The sequence below is a fragment of the Mauremys mutica genome, chromosome 8, assembly GCF_020497125.1.
Source record: "Mauremys mutica isolate MM-2020 ecotype Southern chromosome 8, ASM2049712v1, whole genome shotgun sequence".
NCBI classification, from domain to species: Eukaryota; Metazoa; Chordata; order Testudines; family Geoemydidae; genus Mauremys; species Mauremys mutica.
Genome location: NC_059079.1, coordinates 17,661,303 through 17,675,562, shown reverse-complemented (window position 1 = coordinate 17,675,562; position 14,260 = coordinate 17,661,303). Strand labels below are relative to the sequence as shown.

Sequence of the window (14,260 nt, the reverse complement as noted above, 5' to 3'; positions counted from 1 at the left end):
TTCACAATGAGTAGTACCTTACTCCACAAGTAGCCTCACTGATGTCAATGGGATCATTCATGATGCAAGGTACTGTTCAAAGTTAGGTTCGCACAATGTGACTCAGGGAAAGTATTAGAGAGACAAGGTGGGTGCAGTAATATCTTTTATTGGAGCAATTATTACCTCCCCCACCTTGTCTCTCTAATATCCTGCGACCGACATGGCTACAACACTGCATGCAACCACAGAAAGTATAGCAGCGCAGGAGGCATAAGGTCATTGCACTGCCCTCGGCCTGTCTGGGTAACCCCCACTGACAGCGGTGTGAATTACACTGTGGCCTGAAGACAGTAGATGGTCCATACATGCTAGTTTGCACACAAACTCTATGTAGAGATGCAGTCATAGATGTAATTTTCACTCCATGCATCTGAAGAAGTGAGGTTTTTTACCCACGAAAGCTTATGCCCAAATAAATCTGTTAGTCTTTAAGATGCCACCGGACTCCTTGTTGTTTTTGTGGATATAGACTAACACAGCTACCTCCTGATACTTGAAGTCATAGATGTATCTACTGAGGATAATGAGGAGGGATGTGTCCCTCCCCTGTATTTTTACTATCCTGTTGATGTGGTTGCAGCAGGAGTCATGCATTTTCTCTCAATGCTTTTATATAATGCTCATCACCATGATGTCTGGTTTCTCCCCCAACTTTTTAGTGATTGCACACATATACACAGTATGCATTTAACAGCTCCTACGTGAAAATATAGTGCTGCCTTTATATACAACTTTTGCCAGTGTTCTTGAATCGGATGCTCCTACTGGGTGAAACTTTATTAAAAGAGAGAGCACGCATAAGGGAACTGACATGCATGTGATCAACTTTCTTTACTTGCCAGGATAAAGCACAACAGAAGTTTTGTCACAGAGACATTCCACTATGCTGCATTAAACATCCTCCCACACCAAAGGATACACTGTTTCTAATAAATAGCTAAGGAGTTATAGTTATAAACAATTAAAGACAGAAACACCCAAGATGTCACTAAAAATAGACAGATTAAAATGCAGATCCCTCTGAAGAGGATGCAACAGTTTGTGTATTACATAGTAATATAGCGCCACCTAGAGGATATTGTGCGTTAAAAAAAAACTAAAAGCAAAACCAGAGAGCCCGATTCTGATTGTACTTCTACCAGTGTAAATCTGAAGTAATTCCACTAGCATTATATCGGTGTAAAGCCAATGCATGTATAATCAGAATTGGGTCCAAAGAGTATTATTAGCTGATCTGTATCTAATGCATGTAGATAAACCAATGAATTAGCAAGTTTCTCTCTGTATGCACAACTGACTGGGTATCCCATTACTCCTCAATACAGATAGACTTGATATGAGCGCATAGCATCGCACACATGCATTGTAGGGAGAACACCTCCCATACAACATATGGCATATGAAGCAAAGGTCACGCACAAAAGCTCACAAAAATCTGATCCAAAATTTAAGGGACCTCTCAAACTTGCAATGCAGAGCCCTGACACGTTGTATGCTGGAAACATTGGGGCTAGATTTAGACTGAAAATTATAGAAGGCAATTGTTGCTCGAGATCATTTTTCCACATATGTTCGACAAGATTAAAATAAGATGTGCATTCACAAACTGAAATTCAAACTGAAATTCTAACAGCTTCACACAGTCCTGTAACCCTCTGCATTCTAAAGCCATGTACAGAGTTGTCTGAATGGACATTGTCAACATCAGGGCAACAGTGACCTTCCCTTCTCCTCAAATGCAAGTCTGCTGGGGCTAATTTTTTCCCAGGACTATTCCTTGTCCTTTGACTGCAGTGTGCGGAAATATTTATATTATTTTCGGCAAAAGCGTTTATAAATCATTCCAGATGTGCATGTGTAGCTCTGCACAGCTTGAAACTTTGTTCCTCCCACAGCTATGTTCCTTGTTTAAGATGGGTGAGCTCAGAACTCATGAAACTTCCTAAGTAAATAGAGGCTATAAAATGCACTAAACAGAAATGTTAGCTCTTCTAAAGGAAGCCTACAGTTTACGAAAGCCATTGGGGAGTTCCAAATGTGTGCTTTTTTGTCTTAGAAACAATACAATAATTTTCTTTTAAGTTTTAACTGAAATGCCTGCATTTTTAGAGATCTCTAGAGACCGCAAATGAGATCAGAGTCCTTTTGGGGTAGGCAGTGTGCAAACACATGGAGAGACACAGACCCCACCCCAAAGAGTTTGAAATCATAATAGAAAAGGCAAACAAGGGATGGGACAGGAAACAAAGACTCCAAGAGGTGAATTGTCCACAGCATGCAATAGGTAGCAGCAGAGCCAGGAAGAGATCCCAGGTCATTTACGTCCCAGTTGAGTACACTATCCATCTATCTTAGGTACTTACAGTGCCCCTGTGACTGGGCGGGCCTCTGTGGTGTGCCCTCATGGCCCATCAGGGCACGACTCACCCAGCCACAGGTCTTTGACTGTAGGCCAGCTGTCCTTCCAGCTAAGGCACACTTCAGACCTACCCCTTCCAGGCTGCTGAGGTCCAAAAGAAATCAGGAACAAGAAATCACAGCTCAAAACAGGGTTTTCTGATGAACGTTCAGTGGGACCCTCCCTTCTGTTCAGGGCTTGTCTTCAAACAGTCCATACTTCAGCTGATCTGCCAGGGTCTGGTCGTCCCTTCTAATGGGGCTTGTCTGACTGACAAGCTAGCTCAGTGTCTGGCCTGCAGCCAGGCTTCTCACATCAGGAGAAGCAGATTCGAGGGAGCTAGGTCTCCTCTTTTTAACTCCCCTCTTCATGCTTCACATTTGCTGCCAGCGTAGTAGGATGGGGCTCATTGGCTCCCCAGGCTCTCATTAACCCTTTCGTTGCCAGTGTGGGGTCTATCTGCCTCATCACAGCTCCCCACCCTCACTGTAATAGCCGAGCACCTAACTATATCTCATGTGTTTATCCTCACAACACTCCTGTGAGGTAGGGAAGTCTATTCTCCTCATTGTACAGAGGAGAAGCTGTACTAGATTCTCAATATTTTTCAGTTTACCAAATAACTGACATTTCTAACGGATTCCACCACAAACTATCATTTGTGCTCCTTACCAGTCTTCTCTGGCTTTAGGTTCCCCTATGACACACAGTGCACCGCTATTATTAGTTAAATGATAGTAGTCCCTAGAAGCCCCAGTCAGGGCTAATACTAGGCATAGTATCATACAGACACGGAGCAAAAGGACAGTTCCCGGCTCAAGCAGCTTACAATCTACAACTTTTGTAAGTGCCACCAAAAACTAGACGGTTTTATCGGCCTGACTCTGTAGTCCCTAAGTCAGCAAATCCCCTGCTGACCTAAATAAGAGAATCTGATTGGGTCTTGAAATCTAGGTAGCATGGATTAAGGCCACAGGCCTTATTTCTTCCTTTATGAATCCTTCCCCTCTTTTTTCACATACCTGTGATTTACCAGACTGTTAGCCACCAGACTAGTAGGTCTAAACTGAGCTGCCTTTATAACCTAGATAAGGCCACTATTGATACGCCAGAAAGTTAATGTTAAGAGACACATTAAGTTCATTCCCAGAAGCTGTACAACATTCACTCTGTTCTCAGCTAACATTGGTTCAGGGATCATGTATATTAAAGGCTGCATCATACTCCATAAGCATGAAAGGTCAGAGTTAAGGTTACAAGAGCAACATTAGCTTTGCCATTTTCTGGTTTTTGAGTGCTTAAAGACAGAACATTAAAGTGTGGTTTGACTATAAAAATGATTATGGAGAAATGGTCTCTTCTTAACAGATCTGATTCCAAACACACAGAGAGAGCAGATCTTCTGTCTGTAATGACTAATCCATTTTTTACTCCGTTAAGTCCGCTAGAGTGAACACAACTAAGAGAGTGCACTGCAGAGTCTATTCCATCTTGTGCAGCACCAATAGAGAGATGTAATAAGATCCAACCGGTAACTCCACAGCAAATCCACTGAAGACAATGTGGTGGCACAGGTATCAGCAAATAATCTAGTTCACATAGGCGAAACTGAGATTCCTGCTCAGTTTTTACTCATCTTCTCATTGAAGCTGATAGGAATTTGCCTGAATAAGGAGTGAGTGAGAACTGAGGATTCACCCCATAGGAACGGTACAGAAGTCTTTTGATAAATGGTAAGAAAAAAGTGTTTCTGTGTCTGTATGTGCGATCTCACAGTTTAATCCTCTAATCCTTTGGCACAAAGAGTGTTAGTCCAGGCTACTAGATTGTCCACTTCACTCTCCCACGGCTCTTCCTCTTTGCTGAGGGGTCTCTTTTCACCTGCTGCTTGACTTTTTGGTACTGGACCAGGCACATCGATGATTTGAAATATACATAGCAGAACAGATTAATAAAGAGAAAGGAGACTACAGGTAAATACAAATAACCTTTCCAAAACAAGCCACAGTCACATTTTTCATTTTTAAAATGCCGATCTTAATTTGCCTGATTTCTGGATCCATATCTCCTAGGCATATACAGAGACTGTACATACTATAAATCACGTGATACCTATGTGAAAAAATGGCAGAATCATGTGATAAACCACATTTATCACACAGCTCTGTCCTCTGAACTCTGACCACTATCCCATCTAAACTGGGACTACTTCTAACATCACAAATTGCTTTAATCAACTGCCATCAAATCAAAACCAAATCTCCAACCTATCAAATGTGGAGTTTCTCCCCCATCTTACACTGTGACTCAGGCTCAGGACAAAGCAATGTTCTGTCCTGGACCAGGAACAAGTTCTTTCTGCTATTCACACCACCACACTCAGGGTATTAAAGACTGTGACAGTAGGACTCCGTTGACTCCCACATGTAACAGCTACGGTTCAGCTCTCCATTTCATCAAGAGCCTGCCCTGTATCTTTTACTAGTGAAAATGTGACCTAATTCCTGATCCTAGAAATGTAGAGTCTGATTCTCCTTTCATTTACACAGTGGAGTTACACTTACTTTTCATTACAGCAAGTCAGGAGAATCAGACCTGTAAACTTGATTCTCATCTGGCGCCTGATCCATTGAAGTGAATGGAAAGATTCCCATTGTCTTCAATTAGGTTTGGATCAGGTGCCTGGTTACTTCTCTCTGAAGGGTGGAAGTTCATATGCAAGTTCCATTTATGCTTTGGTCAACAGAGAATAAAAACCGCAACCAGTACAAAGGCGTAGGAGATTTGAATCCAGGCATATACTGATCGACACAATTTCTGCCCTTGAACCTGACAGGGCCGCCCAGAGGATTCAGGGGGCCTGGCGTCTTCGGCGGTGGGGGGCCCCTGCTGCCGAATTGCCGCCAAAGACCCGGTACTTCGGCGGTGGGTCCCAGGGTGCAAGGACCCCCCGCCCGGGTCTTCGGGGCACTTCGGCGGCGGGTCCTGGAGTGGAAGGACCCCCCGCCAGCGAATTGCCACCGAAGACCCGGAGTAGAAGAAGCTCCAGCGGCCTGGGCCCCACGAGAGTTTTCCAGGGCCCCCGGAGTGAGTGAAGGACCCCGCTCCAGGGGCCCCTAAAAACTCTCATGGGGGCCCCTGCGGGGCCCCGGGGCAAATTGCCCCACTTGCCCCTCACTCTGGGCGGCCCTGGAACCTGATACTATTCCATCAACGTCAACTGGAGTTTTACCCTCAACAGAAGCAGGATTGGGTCCATAATGCCAACACTCTTCAGACCCGATTCAAATTTCACATAGGTTTTAAAATACAATGGAGCTAATTCTGATTTACACCAGTGTAAGTGAACAGTAAATCAGGTTCTACGTGCACATATCAGAAACATTACATTGTATGGTACTGATTCTTTACCTGGAGTTTGGTAAAGCAGGTTGTTGTCCTGTTCCATTTTCCTAATTTCTATCAGTTTCCCATCTGTTGTTTGTTGCCTTTGCTTTCTGATGAGTTGAGAGACAATAGCATTGTATCTGTAAGCAGAAACAGAAGTAAATTAATGCACATGCATAATTTTAAACATGTGAATAGTTCCACTAAAGTCAATGGGATTACTCACATAATTAAAGTTAATCATGTGCTTAAGTGCTTTGCTAGATCAGGGTCGGAGTGTTTGGCACTTTGCAGAATTGAGCCTTATAGACGTATGTAAAACTGAGCTTGTCTACACTGGTCGGGTAATGCACTCTACTGGGGTGTGATTTCTAAAGCATACTAATGGGTTGTGCATTAATTAGTCCATGTAGACCTGCTGGTGTGCACTTAAGGTTCCCTGCACTTTAATAATTTGAGGTGTTACTTGTGACACAAGTACAAAAACGTGAATTTCTAGCACATGGTATGATTTTTAAGCTGACAATGTCCCTTTCAGTCTTCTCATTCAAAAAACTTGCCTGCCATTTTAAACAGGTTATGTTTGGAGACAGAAAGTGCAAAGCAGTGGATTGAAAAGGTAAAGGGGTGTCCAATGGGAAGGGTGGATTAAGTGCAAGTCTAAAAAGTAATTGTTTCTGTTTCCTACTGGAACAGAATGCACCACTGTATTCAAACCCTGCACACTATTTTTATATTCTTTGTATAAAGTATGCTTTGCAATACATCATCCGAAAACTCATAATTTGCTGGTCAGTATTGTCCTGATAAAATACGTGTGACAACATTGTATGTGAAGTTATAAGATTCCCCTGTATGGTGTTATTAACACATGTTCCAAATGCCACAGCACTACCCAAACAGAAGTTGGCAAAAAGGTCTGTCCTAAACAAAGGAATGTATGCTCTGCTTAATTTGCATTTAGGGGGTAACAGAATCATCAAGCAGGAATGGAAACAAAGCAAAACAGATGACAGATGGAAAAAAAGAGGAGGGAATATCCTTCCATATAGACTCTTTGGCTCCTGGGTCTCAAGTGGAAATGTTTTTCAAGAGGGGGCTGAAACTATAAAAGGAGGGACAAAAACCCTGTGGCACCCCTTTCTCTTTTCCTGCCTATCACATTCACTATTCCTGAAGAGACAAAGGAAGCAGGCACGGGACTCTGGAGAAGGGGTCCTGACCTGAGAGTTTGATCAGTAATCTGCTGAAGCAAGTGGTGAGAAACTTTGCTTGAATCTAACTTAGTTTGTTAACTTAGGCATTAGTAAATGTCTTCTCTTTATTTTCCTGGTAACCATTTCTGACTTTTATGCCTCATTACTTGTAGTCATTTAAAATCTCTCTCTGTAGTTAATAATTTTGTTTTACTGTTTTAGATAAAACAAACAGTCTGTTCAGGTTGAAGTTTCTGGGTAACTCTATTTGGGGTAACAAGTCGTGTGCATATTATTCCCTTAAAGGAATAACGGACTCAGTATATTTGCACTGCCCAGGAGAGGGCTGGGCAGCACAAGACGTGTTTCTCAGGGAAAATTTAACACTGGGAGTGTGTTGGGGCTGGTGTTCCTTAAGGCTGGTAAGAACCAAGTGTGGCTAGCTGGCTGCATCACACACAGAGACATAGCTGCGAGTGACTTACGTGCTGGAGACTGTTTGTGAGCCACAAAGCATTGTACAGGGCACCCCAGGTTACAGGCCAGGGGTGGCACAGCTACTCATTAATCTGGATTGTACCCTGCTACATCACACCTACACTCACGTTTTGCCTCAAGGATTCATTTACTATTGTTAATGTCTCAGACTTCTCTCCACTTTCTGTCTGCACCATTAGAATATAACTAAGTGTGTGAGTAAGTACCTGTTGGAGTAATTACATTCATAGTATGATGTACTTTAAAACATTGGCATAACAGGATGCTACTCCAATGGTTTTTTAATGTCTTGTTATTTTCTCTTGGCTGGTAGAGAATATTTGATATATTCATACTTTCCAGAACATTTATGATCCCTTTGCAATGGGGAAAGGGCTATAGAATGGGCTGCTATTAATGGGACTTTTAATTTATCTTGGATAAAATGAAATTGAAAGTTCAACCACATAAAAAGAACATTTGTTCAATGCATTCTCTTTCCAGCCACAAGGTGGCAAACAAGGTTTTAGCTTTTGATTAATAATATTGCACCACTGTTTTCAGGTAGGAAGAGTTAAAAAATAAAAAAATATATATAGAAGTGTATTGGCTTTATGTACTTTTTCTTGTGAAGTAACCCAGCAGCACTGAAGTTTAAAAAGGAAATGGTGCTCAGTTAGTCTACATGATTGGAATACCTTTTCATATCAGAGGAGGAAAAATACAAAAGGATCAATCTTTACACATTCGTTACCACATTAAGTCACGTAACCTCTCTGCTTCCTCAGTTTCCTCATGTACAAAATGAAGGTAATGGAGTCACCTGCCACACAGGGGAATTGTGCAGCTGCATTAATTAGTAAAGCACTCTGAGATCCTCAGCTGAAAGCTTGTGCTCAAGTTCTTTGCTGAACGGGGGGGCCTATAGCTGTGTGCTGGGGAACTTCATTATTCCTTTTATTCTCATCTTCGGAAAACTTCACTCTGACCTAAAACCTAACCATTAATTTTCAAGATCCTCCAACACTCCAGGCCATTCCACATGCCCTCCAGATACTAATTCTTTACTAGCAGCAAAGAATCCTGTGGCACCTTATAGACTAACAGACATTTTGCAGCATGAGCTTTCGTGGGTGAATACCCACTTCTTCGGCTACAAGTAGTGGAAATTTCCAGGGGCAGGTATATATAAGCAAGCAAGAAGCAAGCTAGAGATAATGAGGTTAGATCAATCAGGGAGGATGTTCTAGCAGTTGATTCTTTACTGTAATTCTTTACTGTTCACTCCTTTTGTCCCTGCACACTATCTTCCTTCCGTCACTATCAGAAGATTTATCCATCTGCCCTGACTCTCTGGCTGCTTTAAATGCCATTTCAAGATCCATCTCTGCTTTCAGGCCTATGATTTTATAAAATCACTAAAATTATAAACAACATATCATGTACCTGGGTGTCGCTTGTGATCAACCATTCTCTCTGTATCACTGCCCTATGGGGTGCCAACCCCCCAGGATTGCCTTGGAGCCTCCAGGAATTAAAGATTAATCTTTAATTAAAGATTATATCATGTGATGAAACTTCCAGGAATTCATCTGACCAAAATTGGCAACTATCTTATCTAGCGATGATGTGCCACATTCAGCTGTCTGTTACTCCAGGGTGAATCATAGGCTCAGCAGAGTTAGTCCAGATTTTGTAACCGAGAGCTGAATTTGACTCAACACTAATTATGTACACACTAGTGTAGTAAATGAATGTACATAATCAGCTGTGAAAGATCTTGTAATATTTTTATCTGAATAGTGTTATACAAAAATAAATTGTGTTGCAATCTACTTTATAATGGTTCATGAATGAGCTACAACTTTAATAAGAAAACATAAACTATATGATTATATAGCCAACAATTAAGGTTGTTTCTGCACTGATGTCAGAAAATTTGGCCTCTTACTTTCCTACCCAATGCTATGAGTGAAGGACATATTGCAAGCTTTAAAGCACAAACATGTTTTGTGAGCTGTTTGCAATTGGGGAAAGAATACTGTATGAGAGGTAACTCTGTTTGAACCTGGTTCCGGGCATTTGAACCTGCTTTTGAATAATCAAACCCAGAAGTTCAAAGACAGAAAAAAAATCTGTTAAAAGTACATGGTCTCCTACCACCAGATGGCAGTGAGATTTCAAACCAATAGGTTCCCTCCTCTACCCACTCCCTCCCAAAGAAACCACACAGTAATTTCCTTTCCAGCTCCAATGAAACTAACATGAAAAATGTGCTATGCTTGACAGTGAAAAAGACAGTTTTCTGAAACAACTCCTGACTGTTAAACCATATGCAAAAATGGACAGATGAGTTTAAAAGGGCAAGTTCCTGGTTTTTCTGAATATTTTCTTGGGTCATAGAGGATGCTGTGGCACTACATAATGAAACAATTATCAAACATACAAAACAAAGGAGTTCTGTTAAAGGAAATAAAACAAGGAAGTCATGTCAAAGGAAAATTAACCTTATATTCTAGAGGTTTCTTCAGAAAGAAAAATAAGCTTTTAATTTGAGTTAAGAACTTGCTGTCCTTCAAATTCAACCTGAAATTACCCGTTCATGCTGAAGGCAAATAGGATTTGAATGGTAAAAGGGGTTCCTAACTTTTTGGCCGGTTGTAAAGCTTCAGAAGCAATAAAAAGAGTGAGAAAGTCCCGTTTGATCTGAAAGATTACAGGGCAGCACAATGACCTTGCATTTTGCTTTGCCTTTTCCTTACAAACGCAGTTGGAAACAGGGTTTCAGTCACAGGGGAACTTAGAGAAAAATGTGAGCGGGCACTCAAAATTTAAGGGCCTTGATCCAGATCCTCAGCTGACTACTTGTCTGAGCTGTGTTTGGCAGGGTGGAAGGAAGCGGTGGAGAATCTATAGGCGTCTCAGAGTGATTCTGGTGTTCAAGAGGCTCACCTTACTGCGGGTCCCTAAAAAAGCAGCATGCATCCATTCTAATTACGGTGACCAGATGTCCCGTTTTTAAAGGGACAGTCTCGTTTTGGGGGACTTTTTCTTATATAGGTGCCTATTACCCCCCACTCCCTATCCTGTTTTTTCACAGTTGCTATCTGGTCACCCTAATTCTAGTAGAGCCTTGTCCTAGAACTTTCTTGCACATTACTAGGTAGTAATCCTACACTGCTTCTGTTCCCAATTCCCTCTACCCTCAGACCATCCACACGACACAGGGTGGGATGTGGCCCTAAACCTCAAAATCAAAGACACAGTTCAGAACAATTATCAACAGTCTGGTAACATTTTATAGGGTACAAATATGAACAGCCTGAAACTATAACAAAAGCACTACAGTTCAAATGTTGCCACTGCATATGCAAAGACCCTGGCTCTAAATATATAGCAAATTAAGCTCAGTGGATTTAAGACACTTACGTATTCTCATCCCAGTCTCCTGTTTCTTTCACATTTTTTGCCTTCCAGCCATAGCAGTTCCCTATAAATGTTGGATCTTCAAACACTATAATGGCATAATTACAGAAAGTTACAGTTAGAGAAAAAGATGCACCAATCATCACATTCCCCAAAGAAATATTAAATATCAGAGTAGTACAAGCATATGTGTGACTTAGAGAAATTTATAGCAGAATCCTGCACTATTACAGTCAATGAGACTTTTGCTATCAACTGCAATGGAATCAGGACCTCAACCATTAACAACTACATAATTGCTATTAATAAGGTCCCTGGGCCAGACTCTGACCTTAGTTAAAATGGGGTAAATTTGAAGTAATTCCATGAAACTTAGTGGAGTTACTCTGATAAACACTAGTGTAATTGAGAGCAAATTTTGATCTCTTGTCTTAGGTGGATGGCAACACTATATGTGCATTTTTAAACTATTATGAATAAAACAACAAAATAGGACAAAAATGACCACTGAAATGCATGAACATAAAATGGTGATTATATGATACACATTTCTTTTGACTAGAATATATAATAAATAACAATATAAACCTGATTCTGCAGACCGAAACTCCGATAAGTAATCCCCCTAAAATCCTATTAAAGCACTGTCATGCATCCAAGTGTGCTGGTAACTTAGTTACAACATTCTTTGGTGGTGGAACACTGCATTATCATCAGAGCACTGTGTTGGCCATAGTTCACATCTGTTTTATTTTGATCTTATCCTCCTCCCAAAACATTTTCCTACTCATCATAATTGTATACACTTCACTAATGACTTCTTAATACGTTTTCTTCCATACAAACCCAGGTTTCCAAACTTCCTAACAAGAACTTACTTAGATTGTAAGTTCTTGGGGGCAGAGATCTTCTTTTTGTTCCATCTTTGTACATTGGACCCGCTGTGCTAGGCAGAGTCCATGACTGGGACTCCTAGGACAGTGCAATAATAAATAAGAATAAGGGCCTGATCTTCAACTGGTGTAAACCGACATAGTTCTATTGAAGTCATTGCAGCTATGTCAATTTACATCACCTGAGGATCTGACCCTAATTTGTGGATGCTTAAGATATACAGCTTGATTCTGATCTCACAATCAGGAACAACTCCACTGAAGTCAAAGTTGTTATTCTAGTGTAAATCCAGCAGGAGAGAAGAATCAGGTCCATTATATTTAATTTTACTAAATCAGGCATATCATCTTACATGGGGCTTTAAAATGTTCTGCTGCTTTTGATGTGGCTATTCCTGACCACATCCTGTGGTAATCTTCAAACGAAATGGTTGTAATCCTTCTGAAAATATAAATGCATAGTAAAGTTTCTGGTGATCAGACAATTTGGTAGTAAACACAGATTTTCATGCATAACCTTCCACAAAACAACAGAATGAATTAAAAGGGTTTTAAATTATTGCATTACTGGCTGCTCGCAAATGACAGAAATATAGAGTCAAAGCAGCCATCTTAAACAAGAGCAAACACTAATGTTTTAAAGACATTTTAGCTATGTTTACATGTTATCAGTTTATGAGACAACCAGATGGATTATTTTCATAGTCTGCCCCCCCCCAGCCCCTTCCAGGGATTAGTTTAGCAGAAAAGAACCAATTTTCTGATTATTTATAAAGCAGATCTGGTTAAGAGAATATATAGCTAATAGGGAAGGAATATATACATTCTAAAATAGCTATCATACCCCACCAACAAACAACGCAGGGTAGAGTTTTTTAAAACCCTCTTTATATGTTTTATGGCTATATCTTTAGTCTCAAAACTATTACACGTATAGTCAATATAAATGAAGCAAAGTGGTTATTTAAATATTGCATTTTTTAACTATTAATTGCATTACTATCTGGTTTATTCACACTCACACTAGACCAAATTCTCCTCCCAGTTAAACTCTGCGCTCACTGTAACTTGCACCAAGGCTAATACAGTCCCCAGACAGCCTCATCCCCTCATCTATACCAAGGATTAAGCTCAAGAGGAGAAATCCTGGCCCCACTCAACTCAATGGGAGTTTTAACATTGACTTCAGTGGAGTCAGGATTTCACCCCAAATCTCTATACAGACTCTAGAATAAAGACAAGAGTAGGGGTTCATGGCCCAGCTGCCTCAGAAATAACATAAAAAAACATGAAAATAGTTTTGAAAAAGAGAAAAAGACATCTTTTTTGTTAGTGACATGTCTCAGAAACAGCACGTCAGACCACTTCATTCTGGCCCCAAAATCTGGTCAAAGACCATTTATACTAGACATCAATTACAGAGATTTCGCTTGAGGCATTTAGAAGAGGGGGTTAAGGCCAAAAATCAGGAAAAAAAAAAGTTGGTTGCGACCTTATACTAATATATCTCCACAATACATTATTTTGTTCAATATCAATTAGCCTTTTGAAATGTATTATCTCGCTTGCCATTACACGTTTTAAAAAAATTGTTTGGGTAGCTAAGTAAACTCTTGTTTGAACGTGGTGGAGGTGATTTTACCTAGATTATTAGCTCTGTGGGGCAGGGACTGTCTTTTTCGTTCTACCTGTGTACCACACCTAGCACAATAGGGTCTTGGTCCGGGAGTGGGGCTTGCAGGCGCTACTACAGTACTACTACTACTACTAATAATTTTCAGACACCCAGTGTCGGCCTACCTCTGCCCCCACTGAAATCAGTGGGAGTTTTACCCTGTGTGTCAGGGCTTGTCTACATGTTGCTTTAGTCTGCACCAGAGGGGTGTAAATTTTAGTTCACACTATGTGTCATGCTAACTGGCCTATGAGGACCATGCTGGCATGCATTAGATGATCCCTAGTACATGTTAATGTAGTCCCATTTCAAACAGTAATATGTTAACATGCAGTAGGGAACGTCTAGTGCATGCCAGCAGGGTCCTGTGGAGCAGTAGGCCAGTTGGTGTGCAACATGCTAGTGTGGATTAAATGTATACGAAGTAAAGCACAGTGTAGACAAGCCCTCAGTGAGTGCAGTTAGGCCAACACTGGGTGCTTTTGAGAATCCTACCCGATGGCATCAGCTTTTGGAATACATGGACTTGGAACCCCACAAATGTATTGTCTTGCTTGGCTCTTCATTATGTACTGTATTGTCTTGCGCTAGGTGCTCTTGTTTCAATAAAGATACCTTTACAATTTAATCCTCATGTAACCCCTGTGGGGTTTAGAGAGCATGGCCCCTTTAAATCTTTTTCCTAGGTGAGAGGGGGAGAGTGAGAAAAAAGGAGGAAAAAAAGGGGGGGCTCTGGAGCTCGGAGAGAGAGAGAGGCAGCAGCCCG

The 14,260-nt window shown here is 41.0% G+C and overlaps 1 protein-coding gene across 6 annotated transcripts in view; it reads right to left on the bottom strand.

Annotated features, from left to right (window-relative positions):
- Window positions 1-14,260, bottom strand: part of UBE2U (ubiquitin conjugating enzyme E2 U) — a 39,516-nt gene that overhangs the window by 15,333 nt on the left and 9,923 nt on the right. For 2 of the 6 annotated variants that reach the window (XM_045026072.1, XR_006581395.1), the window contains exons 7-9: window positions 12,173-12,261; window positions 10,930-11,014; window positions 5,852-5,967 (exon numbers count right to left, since the gene is read on the bottom strand). In XM_045026072.1, the coding sequence (XP_044882007.1) occupies window positions 5,852-5,967; window positions 10,930-11,014; window positions 12,173-12,261 (290 nt within the window). Of the gene's footprint in view, window positions 1-872; window positions 4,343-5,851; window positions 5,968-10,929; window positions 11,015-12,172; window positions 12,262-14,260 lie in introns of those variants that run through there. The other 4 variants (XR_006581393.1, XR_006581394.1, XM_045026070.1 and 1 more) reach the window with 4 other exon arrangements.